Source organism: Symphalangus syndactylus, chromosome 14 (assembly GCF_028878055.3).
Source record: "Symphalangus syndactylus isolate Jambi chromosome 14, NHGRI_mSymSyn1-v2.1_pri, whole genome shotgun sequence".
In the NCBI taxonomy this organism is placed as follows: Eukaryota; Metazoa; Chordata; class Mammalia; order Primates; family Hylobatidae; genus Symphalangus; species Symphalangus syndactylus.
In genome coordinates this window covers 50,758,411-50,772,613 of record NC_072436.2, presented here as the reverse complement: position 1 = coordinate 50,772,613, position 14,203 = coordinate 50,758,411, and the positions used below count along the sequence as shown (strand labels likewise).

The window sequence follows — 14,203 nt, the reverse complement described above, 5'->3', positions numbered from 1 at the left end:
TGAAGGAAAAAGATCTTGCCAGAAAAGGTCCAGGTAAATTAATTAATTAAAACAAAAGGGAAAAGACTGATACATCTGACTGCATGAAAATTAACAATGTGAGTTCTTCAAAAAACCTACAATGAAAATAAAAAGCCTGACTTTAAAAAAAATACATACAATTGAAAAAGAATACAGAAAAACCACACATGAAGGCACACACACACGGCTCATAAAAAAACTAAAGAAAAATATAAGCCAACAGAAAAAATGAGCAAAAGACTCAAGTATTTCTCAGAAGGAAAAACAAATACTTAATGAACACATAAAAATAGTCTCATCCCTATTAGTAATAATGAGAAATAGTATCTTAGTGGTTCTAAGATACTATGTAAATACCTACCAGATTGGCAAAAAGTAACATCTCTGAGAATATCAAGCATTAGCAAGGATGTACCACTGTGGGAAGTTTTTTCTTAGAGACAGTGGTCTCACTACGTTGCCCAGGCTGGACTTAAACTCCTGGGTTCAAGCAATCCACCTGCCTCAGCCTCCCAAGTAGATGGGATTATAGGCATGCACCACCATGCTCTGCTTGGAAACAATTTGGAATTATCTAGAAAGGTTGAAAATACACATAGCTATGACCCAGTATTAGGGCTGTTCACAAAAGTCCCAGTTCTCCCTCAGAAGAGACCCTTGCTGACCCATATTGAATATACAGCATGACAGAGAAATAAATTTATGTGTCGGGGTGTTTGTTACTGCAGCATAACCTAACTCATCCTGATGGATATACTCAACAAGGTCACTCATAGAAATATTCTCTGGAGAAATAGATGCCTGTGTGAACACTATAGGAAAATGTTCACAGCAGCTTTATCTACTAAAACAACTACAACCCAAATATCCATGGACAGGAGAATGAATAAATAATAATATATTCACTCAATGGATTACTACACACCCATGAAAATGAATGAACTATGGCAGCTACCATGGGTCAAAGTGAGAAAAACATAATGCAGGGGGCAGGGTGATCAAGTGACAGAAAAATACATAAAGTATGAATAAAAGTATATTTTGTAATAAAGTTACAAAAACACACAAAACTAAACTATGTATTGATTAGGAATACATATAAATGTGTTAAAACTATAAGGAAAAGCAAGTCAGTATTAACACATAATCCAGGGTAGTGGTGCCTGCAAGGAAGGGAGGGAAATGTAATCAGGAAAACACAGAAGGGGTCTCTCAGGCATAGGATATACTCTTATTTTTTTACTTACAGGTGGTAGATATATAGTGTTTGCTCCATTACCTACAACTTACCTTAAATACTCTTATGCACAGCAAAAAGTTCATAACTAAAAAACAAACCACAAAATGCAGTACCTTTTCATAAGGATATCTTATTAAGGCACTGTTTATTTTATTGTTGATTTTTCTTTCCTTTCCTTTTTTTTTTTTCTCGAGACAGAGTCTCACTCTGTCACCCAGAGTGGAGTGCAATGGCGAGATCTCGGCTCATTGCAACCTCCGCCTCCTGGGTTCAAACGGTTCTCCTGCCTCAGCCTCCCAAGTGGCTGGGATTACAGGTGCCTGCCACCACACTCAGCTTAGTTTTGTATTTTTAGTAGAGACGTGGTTTCACTATGATGGCCAGGCTGGTCTCAAACTCCTGACCTCTTGATCTGCCCACCTCGGCCTCTGAAAGTGCTGGGATTACAGACATGAGCCACCGTGCCCAGCCACCTTTCCTTTTTTTTTTTTTTTTAAGTAAAAAGCAGGAAGCAGGAAAATAATAAAATCCAGTAGAATGAAAGACTCACCAAATGTTAAAGAATATGGATGACTCAAATTCATACATATGTGTTTGTTGGCTGGTGATACACTAGAGGAGTAAGTCTGGTTCTGTATGGAATCATTTACATCAAGGTTACCAATAGGTAGTTCTTCCCCCCACCCCCAACCCCGTGAGAGGGTCTCACTCCAATGCCCAGGCTGGAGTGCAGTGGTGTGATCACAGTTCACTGCCAGAACTCAGGTGATTCTCTCACCTCAGCCTCCCAAGTAGCTGGGACTACAGGCACACACCACCATGCTCGGCTAATTTTCTGTATTTTTTGGTAGAGTCAGGATTTTGCTATGTTGCCCAGGCTGGTCTTAAACTCCTGGGCTCAAGCAATCCACCCACCTTGGCTCCCAAAGTGCTAGGACTACAGGCATGAGCCCCCTCGCCCAGCATCAATAGGTAGTCCTAACAGCTGCGCTGGTTCAGCCACAAACTACTGCTAGTCCTTACAGCACACAGCGCTGGTATAAGACAGTTAAGAACAACACTCTAGTATTTATTCCTGCATTCTACATAATTTCCATTTCCAGGATGATACACACAAAACACTTCTCAACTGCACAGGCTCACATCTATCCATTTTACTTGGTATGTACAACTTGATATCTCCTACATGACATCTACATGAAGTTTGTACTTGATCTCCTCAAGATTGTACTACTTGATGTCTACATCCATGTATTTTAACAAATATTTATCAAGAGTGCTCTGGTGACAAGAACCATCAGCACTAAAGGCACAGCAGAGAGGGGCACAGACCTATGACCTCCCTCCTGGAGCTCAGGATCTGGTTCACCCTAAACAGACAAAACCTCAAAGAGCCTCTTCATGACTACAGTGGTGGGAGTAGGGGAAGGGTCAGGTACATCTCTAGGAAGTGGAACTCAGGCGGAGCTCCAAAGGTTCACAAGAATTAGCCAGATGCTTGTGGGTGGGGGAGGAGACAGCCATGAGGGGCCTGGGAGACAAAAGTGCCAACATGCTGCAGGGTCTGTGCTTAAGAGCAGAAGAGGGAAGACAGGCAACCCAAGAGGTGGTTCAGGGGCAGCGCCTGCAACCCCCAGCAGTGATTAAAATAGGCTCACGGCTGCTTTTTAATACCATTGATGTAAGTTTTTAAAATAGGGGGAAAAATCCATGCTGAAAAAATTACCAGATTTACTTTCATTTTAAATAAATTCCTCTTGGCCGGGCGCGGTGGCTCACGCCTGTAATCCTAGCACATTGGAAGGCCTAGGCAGGCGGATTGCCTGAGCTCAGGAGTTCGAGACAAGCCTGGGCAACAATGGTGAAACCCTGTCTCTACTAAAATACAAAAAATTAGCCGGGCGTGGTGGTGCACGCCTGTAGTCCCAGCTACTCAGGAGGCTGAGGCAGGAAAATCGCTTGAACCCAAGAGGGAGAGACTGCAGTGAGCCAAGATCACACCACTGCACTCCAGCCTGGGCAACAGAGCGAGACTCTGTCTCCAAAAATAAAAATAAATAAATAAAAATAAATAAATTCCTACTTTATCCAGTGCCACCTAGAATGTGCAGTCAAGATCGTAAAATCCTTCTGCCTTCACTGCTAGTAAATGAATTCTTTACAAGCTACCAGCCTCTCAATAATTGTCAGCTCTTCCTAAGGAGTTCCAATTAGGTGGAAAAGGCCACCCTCCAGTATCCCACCGCCTGCACAATTTGTACCTTATATTATCTCCTGGAGTGACACAGTCCGTGCCTTGTTTGATTATCTCATTACAAATACATTGCCCTTATTATGCTCTCACTAAATGCAACTCTTGGAAGCCTCAAGGCTTTTATTAATAGATTATCAGCCCCTAAAGATATATCAGTTATTTAACTTAATTTTTTAGATTTATGATCCTAAAATCAAACTACTTCCTTTACTTGTGGTTTCTTCCCTATTGTGCTTTTAAGAAAAAATACCAAAGCACATAAGACTCTGGAGCCAACATCTGGGACTTCTACAGCATGCAACAGGCTGCCCTGTTGAGTCAAAGAGTTTCAGTGTTGGAGGAGACAAAATTCGCCAACAAATTCAGCTATATGAGCAGGATTCCAGCCAACCTCAGACAGACTAGCCAAGAAATGCAACATCCATGCTGGACTTCATCAGTTTCCAACCTTCTGATAAGAGTCCTTCTGAGCAAGCCTTGTAACCCCACATGAATCCTTAGCGTGTCAGTTTCACCTCCCCCCAGTCATTAGGACACTCTTCCAAAGGCAGTAGGTGATTCACTGGAAGCACAGCATGAGCACTCACACTCAACATTTGAAACAAGGTGAAGCTCCCTTTACTTACTACGATTTAATGTGGTGAGAGTAGCTGTGTGCCCAAATCCTACAAAAACACCTTTCTCTTGAGCAATTCTTAATCCAAGCTGTTATTTAAATATTTCGTCTTTTAATTATACATATTAAATACTGCACTAATAGAAAAGTGAATGTTTCTTATGTCCTTCACTACAATGCAAATGTTTTTACACCTTTATTCTCAGAAGCCTCCATTATTCAGTTTTTTAAAATTGTACTTTGCTTTTCTTCTGTCAAACCTACTAGGTGCCAAGCACAATTAAGCCCTTGATGTATACTGTTCATTTTAATTCTAAGCCTTATTTTAATCATAACCATTTGCATTGCTGGTGGGAATGAAAAATGGTACCACTGCTGTGGAAAACAGTTTCTAACCCTCCAAAGTAAGATTCATTATTGTCCCTTTCTTAAGGTTGAGTTATAACTAAGGCTCAAAGAAACTGGAAAAACTAACTCGAAGCCTCTCAGTCCAGATTCTTAACGAACAGACTTACTTACCTTGACTCCAAAGGTTGTATTTTACACTAGTTTTCACTATACCATACTTCCTCCCTTCACCCTGTTTAGGGAATCAGCCCATCACTACTACAAATGCAATGACAGGAACAGGGGCTTAAGGTAACCATGTTGCAAAGCAGAAAACATCAATATTTTTTCAAATTACAACTTTTAAATTGTCAGCCAATTTAAGAGAAGAATTGCAAGATTATACGGGAATACACTCAATAGAACACCGAAAAATCAAATCCTTTAGAGGACACAGCTGTGTGGTGATATTAGGTCTTTACAGTAATGTTTATTCCACTCACTATTTTTTAATTATCACACTGTAATTGTACATATTTATGGGATACAATTCGATGTTTCAATACTTATATATGTTATGTAATTATCTAATTCGGGTAGTTAGCATATCCATCACCTCATGCAATTATCATTTCTTTGTGGTGAGAACATTCAAAAGCTTCTCATTCTCATAGCTATTCTGTAATATACGGTACCACCACAGTCACCCTACTGTGCAAGAAAATAGCAGAACTTACTTCTCCTATCTAACTGTAACTCTGTACCTGTTGACCAACCTCTCCCCATCCATCTTCTCCCATCCTGGTAACCACTGTTCTACTCTCTGCTTTTATAATACCAACTTTTTAAGATTACACATATAAGTGGGATCATGCAGTATTTGTCTTTCTGTGCCTGGCTTATTTCACTTAACACGATGTCCTCTTCCAGGTTCATCCATGTTGTTGCAAATGTGCCAGGCACGGTGGCTCACACCTGTAATCCCAGTGCTCTGAGAAGCCGAGGCCGAGGCGGGAGGATTGCTTGAGGTCAAGAGTTCGAGACCACGTTGTCGCAAATGATAGGATTTCATTCTTTCGTATAGTTGAATAGTGTTCTGTTGTATATATCTCACATTTTCTTTATTTATCTCTTGTTGGACACTTAGGTCGATTCCGTATCTTGGCTATTATAAATAGTGATGCAATAAATACAGGAATGCAGGTATCTCTTCAACATACTGATTTCATTTCCTTTGAATATATACCCAGTAGCAGGATGGCAGAATCATGCAGCAGCTACATTTTCAGTTTTTTGAAGACCCTCCACACTGTCCTCCATAGTGGGTATGTTAACTTACAATCCTACCAAGTGTGTGTGTTCCCTTTTCTGCATATCCTCACCAACACGTTTTTCCTTTGTCTTTTCAATAATAGCCATTCTAAGAAAAACATTAATTAAATAAACAAGTAATAGCCATTCTAACTGGAGTGCGGTATTTCCTTGTGGTTTTGATGTGCCTTTCCCTGATGATTAGTGATGCTGGGCATGTTTGATGTACCTGTTAGCCATCTGTATGTCTTCTGAAAAACGTCCATTAACATCTTTTGCTCATTTTTCAATCCGGTTATTAGGTTTTTTTGCTCTTGAGCTATTTAAGTTCCTTATTATCCCACTCACTTGAAGTGCTTCAGAGACCCTGGGAGAGAGGGCAGCAATGTTGTGTGTTCTTTCTCTGCACAGTCTCTTTCCCACATGCTAACATCTCCGGCTCTTTGTTCTCCCAGAGCTAGCTGAACTTGTTACAAGAGGTTGGAGACTGTATCAAAGTGAACTGTGTAACTTTACTTCCTTTCCAGAGTAGCAATATCACTTCTGCAAGCAGAAGTTTGGAAACATCTCATAATCCTGAATTCTGCCATGCTATGCTCTAACCTGAGGAAAAGATGGGCACCTCCCTAGCAGTGCTCAGAGCCCAGGACGTTAACAATGGCAGCCACATCTGTACCCGCCCTTTCTGGCCACCGGAGAAGTTAGTGTGATGATCCATCCCCCTCAAAAGAGGGAGCTACAAAAAAAGACTGGAGGAAACAACTGTGTTTCCCACCCACACCCCTCCAGCTTTCCATAATGGTCAGACTGCCAGGTAAACAGGAAGCTGAGAAGAGACAGGGGTTGTTCCTGTTCCAGGCAATCAGTCCAAAACGCTGGGCCTCTACTCCCACCCAACTTTTAAGAAAAAAGTGGGATACATCATCCATGCATATAGTCACCCATCCATTCATCCTACAAATGTTTCCTGAACATATATGCTGGGTACTATCACAGGTAAATACCTGCCCTCATAGAACAGGCAATTTAGCAATGAAAAAAATAAATTGGTATATTGTAAGAGAAAGTGAGAAGGAACCATGGAGAAAAATAAACCTGGAGATGTGAAGAGAGGGAGAGAGAAAGACAGAGAACATGTATATGCACGTACGTAAGCAGGAGGGCCGATTTTAATCCTTAAGGAAAGAAAAGCTGATAGTATTTCTGAAGTTAGGCAATTCAGATTACTTCAACCACCAGATCTCCTCTGTCTAAACTCCTACTAATACAAATTCGGCCTCACAATAAAGGAAAAGAGATGTTTATTGATTACTGCTCTCTTACATTTTACTTCCAATCCCCCTTAGGCCACCACTGCTTGCTTCCCTCCAAACAAAAGTCTACAACCTGCCAAAATGTGTTATCACTGTAGCCCCCATTCGTTTCATAAACTCAATCTAGGTTTTAAACTCTTAAATTGCTAACAATCTGCCACATTAGAATTCCACATTTTCCAAAAACCGCCACCACCACAGAGCTGCCCTGTGTCCCATGGGTCTTGACTTTACAACAATCCTAAGTGGCCCCATGAAGACCAGCCCCCCACAGTACACGTGGCAGGTCAGCACTCCTTCATTGGCTTTGGCTTCCAGCTAAATGCTCAAAGGTAAAGTGTCTGGCTGCAGATGTCATCCTTTTCACAACCAACAGGGTCTCCAAGAAATACATCAAGTGTCCTCTTTTTGTAGACTTTTCCCCTCTTTATGGTCGATCTTGTTGCCTTTAGGCATAAGAAAATTCTGCACATTCACAGTAAGTCCAAACCAAAGTAAATATCAAGGAATGCCAAAGCCACAGGCATAATAATAATATGGGACCTGCTTGATTTTGGAATGAAACAGGGAGGGAATTCACTGAGTTCGTCACAGAGAGACTCTGGACAACAGAGTCAGAAACCCTCTGGACAGGAAGCGGGCTTGAAGCCAGACCAGGCATCCTATGGCCAGCTTTGCCCTCCGTGTCTGCACCCATCTCACCCACTAACTACATGGTAAATCAGCTGAAGGTAGCCGGCCCTCACTGCCTGCTCTCGGGCCTCTTTCCAGAGCAGCGAACAGAGTACCCTACATATGTCCAGGGAACTAAGTGAATGAATGAGTGTTTACGGGACAAACTGTCCTTATGTTTCTCACTTCACAAATCTTCAGGCCTTGTCCTCACTCTCTACTAAATGAAACATTTATAGACCAGGACCCCTGCTAAATGCACCATAAATAAAGATACACTGCCCTCAAAGAAAGGGAGGGACGACAAATTCCTGCCTCTTTGCCACCAGTGCCTCTTCCCAGGGCACCACCCACCTCCATTTCCTGAAAGCCTGGGCACTAAGCACCACGGTGCATCATGGGGCCCAACAAGGCCACTGTGGCCCCTGCCTCCTGCACAACTCCCTCCCTCAAAGCTCAAAACACCTCCTGGAGCAGGCCCACGTGCTGCCCAAGTTGCCCAAGTTGAGTCCCTGTTGCCATTCAACAGGACCACTGGTTACCAAAGCACCCTACACCTACCGCCTCCACCCAGAATCCTAACTACCCTCTGCCCCTTCCATGGGGAACCCTCAGCTGCCTACAGCTCCCTCCATGCAACATCCTGCCAACTCCCACCCACTCACCCGGTCTCAGTGTAAGTCTGCCCTCCTCTAACAAACCCGACCGCCAGCTTTCTCATAAGCTAAAGTCCAGCAAAAGCCAGTTCCTTTGCACTTGGTTCTGTGGTTTCCAGGCGTGTTAGTACATCTCCTACCAAACTCAACCTCAAAAGGGTCTTCCCTAGACTGAGAGCAGAAAAAGCCGCCAACCACTAACCCGGGGACCTAACCTAGGTCCTGTGACCTCTCTCTCTGGCCTCTGTCTTCTCAGTAGAACAGGAACAAGACAGGAGATCTAAGGTCCCTTTTATTCAGATTCCAAAATTGGAAAGAAAAATCGTATGGGTCCCTAGATACAAATGAAAAAGTCTAGTTGTTCCTTCACTGACCTGTGTCCTAGCTACTGCAAGTTGGCGTCAATTTCAAAGAGCTTTGGAACATAACTTTTAGAAAAAACATGCTTTGTTTTTTCAACAACTTTACGAGCCTGGGTTTTTTTTCCTATCATTCCTTGTAAGACACTGAAAGAGAGGAAAAAACTGAACTGTTCAATTTTTCTACTAAGATCACGAGCTTGGGATTCGCCCACCCTCAGTTTCCCCTCCGGGCGTGGAGACAGTCCCCGCTCACCACGGCCTCCAGAGCCCCGCCCCGCGCGCATCGCCGCGCGCCCCCAGCCGCGACACCACCTGGAGCCTCCGGCGCCTCCAGATGGCCGAGTCCGGGCCGGCGCACCCCGCTGTCACCTGGCCCCGCACAGCAGCCGCGCTGCTCCAGGGCGGCCTGGCTCCCTCCAGCCCCGCTCCAGCCGGCGTCTCTCCTTCGATTCCCAAGCCGAGTCCGGCCTCCAGCTCACCAGGCCAGGCGGCGAAGACACCTGCCTCGCCCGGAAAACGCACGCGCCCGGGAGCCCCTCTACCACCACCTCGATGGGAGCCCGCGGGAGAAAAGCAGAAAAAAGGAAAACAAGCCCGCGGCAGGGCCGTCCGGGCCCCGTGTCTCCCAAGAAATCGCCTCTGGCGACGCAGCCCGGGACTGGGGGCCGCGGGCCCGGCGGGGTGCGAGGCCCCGGGCCCGGCCGCCGCGCCCGCCCCGGCGCGCCCCTTACCGGTGAGGCGGCCGCCCCCCTCGCCATGCCCGCGGCGCCGCTGCAGGATGAAGTAGCAGCTGCTCTTCTGGGTCACCCAGAGCTTCAGCGCGTTCTTCAGCAGCACCTCCTCGGGCTTGAGCCACATTGCGGCGGTCCGGCCGCGCCCGCCGGCCCCGGCTCACATCTCCCCGGCCGCCGGTCACTGTGAGCCGAGCCCGCTCGAGAGGCGACGGTGGCGTGCGGGGACCACAGCCCGGCCGGTGCCCAGCGCTCTGAGAGCCCGCGGAGCGCAGCTGGCGCAGCTCGCCCCGCGCATCCAGCGCAGCCCTCACGTGGCCCCGCCCCGCGCCCGCCCCTGGGCCCGCCCCAGCCGCCGGCCCCGCCCCCGACCGCCCCCACCCCGCGGCTCCCGCGGCGCCTCCCGGGTTTCCGCGTCCCAGGCGCTCCGGCGCGCAGTTCCGGAGTGGAGGGAGGAAGTCCAATCCTGCGCCAGGCTCCCTCCCTCCCGCTCCGCCGCGCTCCCAGGGGGAACTCGGGAGAGCCGCGGTCCCTGACCTCGACCAGAGACGTGGAGGAGGGACAGGGAAAAAGCCTTCTTCTCGCAGCTGCAGGTTGCCCCACCGAGGGCATTTTTCCGCACTGAGGGGGCGGGGGGCAAAATGCACGCCAGAAAACCTAAGTGCGCTGGGTTTAAAATAGCAACAACAACAAAAATTACAAATAACCAAAAAATAGCATAAGAATTAAAAACAGTTATATTCCAATGTTTTTGATACTTGGTTCACATTTTGGATGCTCTCCCCAGGGATCCGACGGCGCTGCGGAGGCGGCAGCGATGTTTGGGATCCTAAAGAAAGCGTCAGACCAGACTCAGCTCTGGACGTCCCTCAAGTGGCCTGGAGGTACCGATATTAGGGTCACCGCCGTCGGTGCCCTGCCCAGAAATAAAACCTTTGTTCTGAGAGAAATTGAAAAGCTGGAAAATACGGAGTAGGCGATGTGAAGAGAAACTACGGGGAATGTAGAGGTCGGGTTTTAAATGCGTATTTCCTCAAGGATGTTGTGGAAGCAGACACACGGTGGCTGGCCTGGCGCAGGCTGGGGGACCTCCAACGATCTCCACAGGGAGGCAGTTACATTCAACACCCTACCTAGCAAAAGAAGAAAAGAACAAGCCCATCAAAACATCCCTGGGGTTTTGACAAAGGAATCCCTGACAAAACGTGACTGATAACTAGGACAGAACTGAAACGTGGAAGTAAAGTCAATCCCGACCGCCCAGGACGCCTGGGAACTGAGGGAAGCGCCCCCAGAAGGGAGCAGCTCAGAAACCCTGACCAGACCTGGCGGAGAAGAACCTTGTGGGCGGGGGACAGGAACGCCCACCCAGAGGCCGGGAGAGCATGGTCCGGGACTGGCAGCCACTAACAGCCTCTGAATGAAACTGAGGAAGGAAGTCAGTGGTAGTCGGGACCATTAGGGTGCACCGGGGCATATGGAACAGCCAGGGACGATAAGAAAACATTCCTTCCAGAAACATTCACTGGCACCTCCCGCGCAGACACACTGGCAGGCCCGGGAATCGCAGAGATGAACTGGGAGACCTGCCTGCCCTGAAGAACTCACAGGTAGGAAAATGAGGCAGAAAAGAGCAGTAGGCTTCCTAACGAGCCCACGCAGGGGGACAGTGAGCAGAGAGCAATGCGCAGACCGCGTGGTCAGTTCTTGGGGGAGGGAATTGAGAAAGCCCCACAACAGCTGTTGCTAGATCAGAACTTGAGTATGACTTTGACAGGAGGTCAAGTAGGGGAGGTCATGTCTGGTAAATGGATCAGCACAGATGACCTTTGGTTTAGAGCAGCCTCTGGTGGCTGACAGCCCCAAATCGAATCCTGCAACTGCTGCTAATTAGCTGTGTGATCTTGACCTTGGGCAAGATACCAATCTCAATGAGCCTCCCTTTACTCAACTATAAAATTAGGATAATCATAGTGCCTCCCTTGTAGGAACTATCAAGAGCATACTGTAGTAAGTACTTAGAACACAAAGTAAGTACTCAGTGAACATCAGCCATTATTATTAAATGTTCAAAAACTTCTGAAAGGGTTCACACATGCTCACCCATGTTTTAAACATTATTCAGCTCTGATCTGCCAAATATTAAATATGACAGAAGCACGGAGAGGGATATGAAAGTCATTGGGAAGGCATGGGAGGGCACTATGAGGTACTGTGTTTCTATTATCTCTCTCCCACGTCCGAAGCTCCTGCCTGTGCCATTACCCAAATCAAATAGAAGCCAATAGGAGGCAAGGGAGCACAGACTGCAGTCTGCGGCAGTCAGCCTCCCAGGCGCACAACAAGGTGGAGGGTGAAGAGGGGATATGGAGGAGCAGGTGGAGAAAATGCAGCAGAGCCCTAACCACTTCCCGCTGTTGCCCATCTCTATGTGCTCATCACCCTTGATGGTGTTACAGGTTGACTTATGTCTCCCCAAATTCATATGTTGAGGTCCTAACTCCCAGCAACTCAGAATGTGACCTTATCTGAAAAAAGGATGATTACAGATGTAATTAGTTAAGATCAGGTTATTAGGGTGGCCCCTAATCCGTAATGACTGGTGTCCTTACAAAAAGAGGAAATTTGGGAAGACAAATCCACAGGGAGAACACCATGGGAAGATTAGACTTGTGCTGCTACAAGCCAAGGAACGGCCAGAAGCCGGGAGAGGGGCCTGAAACAGATCCTTCCCTGCCAACAACGTTGATCTCAGATGTCTAGCTCCCAGAACTGGGAGATAATATATTTCTGTTGTTTAAGCTACCTCGCTTCTTGTGCTTTCTTACAGCCGTCCTAGCGAATTAATCCAGTTGCCTCTGTAATTCTGCCCACAGCTGTTGAGCAACAAGTCTCTTCAACCTTTTGGAGATGGACTGCATTTCCTACCAAGACCCTGGCTGATAGCAGAGTGACCCCAGGAAACACAGTTCCTCAACTGTGGGATTCTGACTGGGTTACCCACAGATTCGTGCATGCATAGGGAACAAATGGGATGCTAGTGACCCGTGGCATAGAGGGCAGCAGGATTACTCCAGTTAGCACTGGGAATAGTGTGAGGGGCAGATGGACCACAAAGCTTTGGGGGCTTTTGCTGCTGTTGCACTTGATTGCTATGGCAACAGTAATAATTATAAAGATTGTAGAGTAAAATGGATGTTTCTGACTGCCCTGGAGAGTTTTTAAACAATGGAAAAGATAAGCATGAAGTATTAAATTCTCATTTTAAGGTACAGATATGCTGAAATTCAAAGAACCATTTATCTGGGATAGGCACAGGACAGACTAAGTTCATCTTCAGATACTAAATATAATTGTACAGATTACAGAATTGTGGCAAAGGTTAAGTGGTCAACCTCAGCAAGTTCTCTTGCTAAGATTAGGACACTGATCGGGAAGGAGTAGGACCATAGACTTGTGATCAGAACATTTGGACAGACACAGACAAAGCCGAATTCCCAAATCTCAAGGCTCCCTTGTATACAGAAGCAGCCCCACCTCCCCTGTAGCAAGGAAATTAGCCTTCACTTACACTAAGACCTTTCAAGACTTCACTGGGGCCTTTGCCTCCCACCTGGATGCCTGTTCTCCTCCAAACTTACCCCTGATGCACCTTATTGACTCCAGGACCATAACAAGAATAAACTCGCTACAGAGCCCAGAAGGAGAAATACAAGGTCAGCCAGAGAAGGGGAGGATGGAAATAGATTATATACCACGAAAGCTGGAAAATCTTGCCAATATGTGTTGCAAAGAAGCTGAGAACTGTGTATGGGAATGGATTCTAAAGTGTTAGACTAAGGAGGATGAAATACTAGGTCAGGCCAGGCATGGTGGCTCACACCTATATTCCCGGCACTTTGGAAGGCAGAGACAGGAGGATAGCTTGAGGCCAGGAGTTCAAGACCAGCCTTGGCAACATGGTGAGACACCATCTCTACAAAAAATGTAAAAATTAGCCACGTGTGGTGGTGCATGCATGCCTCTAGTCCCAGCTGCTCAAAGGCTGAGGTGGGAGGATCATTTGAACCTAGGAGGTCAAGGCTGCAGAGACCTATAATGGCACCATTGCACTTCATCCTGGTGACAGCAAGACCCTGTCTCGAATAAAATATAAAGTAAGATTCAGCAAAATTTATGAATATGCATACACTCACCTGGGATTTATGATTTAGTGTGTTACATATTGGAGTGACTAAAATGTTTTAGAAAATGTGGTGATGATTCTTTTCTTTTCTTTTTTTTTTTAATTAAGACGGAGTCTCATTCTGTTGCCCAGGCTGGAGTGCAGTGGCATGATCTCTGCTCACTGCAACCTCCACCTCCCAGGTTCTCGTGCCTCAGCCTCCTGAGTAGCTGAGACTACAGGTGCACGCCACCATGCCCGGCTAATTTTTTTGTATTTTTAGTAGAGACAGACTTTTGCCATGTTGGTGAGGCTGGTCTCAAACTCCTAACCTCGGGTGATCCACCTGCCTCTGCCCCCCAAAGTTTGGGATTACAGGTGTGAGCCACTGCACCCAGCGATGTTTCTTAATATACTATGAATATACAGAAAACGCTAAATACTCTATATTTTATTTATTTATATTTTTCTTAAGACAGAGTCTTGCTCTTGTCGCCCAGGCTGGAGTGCAGTGGCGCAATCTCAGCTCACTGCA

At 46.3% G+C, this 14,203-nt stretch overlaps 1 protein-coding gene and 1 long non-coding RNA gene across 6 annotated transcripts in view; one reads left to right on the top strand and one right to left on the bottom strand.

Annotated features, from left to right (window-relative positions):
- The window catches only part of TBC1D8 (TBC1 domain family member 8), a 148,105-nt gene extending 138,262 nt beyond the window's left edge, over positions 1-9,843 (bottom strand). For 3 of the 4 annotated variants that reach the window (XM_055243620.2, XM_055243622.2, XM_055243621.2), the window contains exon 1: positions 9,504-9,824. In XM_055243620.2, the coding sequence (XP_055099595.1) occupies positions 9,504-9,630 (127 nt within the window). In that variant the 5' untranslated portion in view covers positions 9,631-9,824. Of the gene's footprint in view, positions 1-9,503 lie in introns of all 4 variants that reach the window. The other variant, XM_055243623.2, reaches the window with a different exon arrangement.
- A 68-nt stretch (positions 9,844-9,911) lies between these two features.
- Positions 9,912-13,759, top strand: LOC129462470 (uncharacterized). 2 transcript variants are annotated; one of them, XR_008650857.2, is made up of 2 exons: positions 9,912-11,113; positions 12,380-13,759. It is a non-coding gene; the product is annotated as an uncharacterized lncRNA (long non-coding RNA). The 2 variants fall into 2 exon arrangements; XR_010115622.1 differs by having other exon boundaries at positions 12,334-13,759.
- Positions 13,760-14,203: the final 444 nt, after the last annotated feature.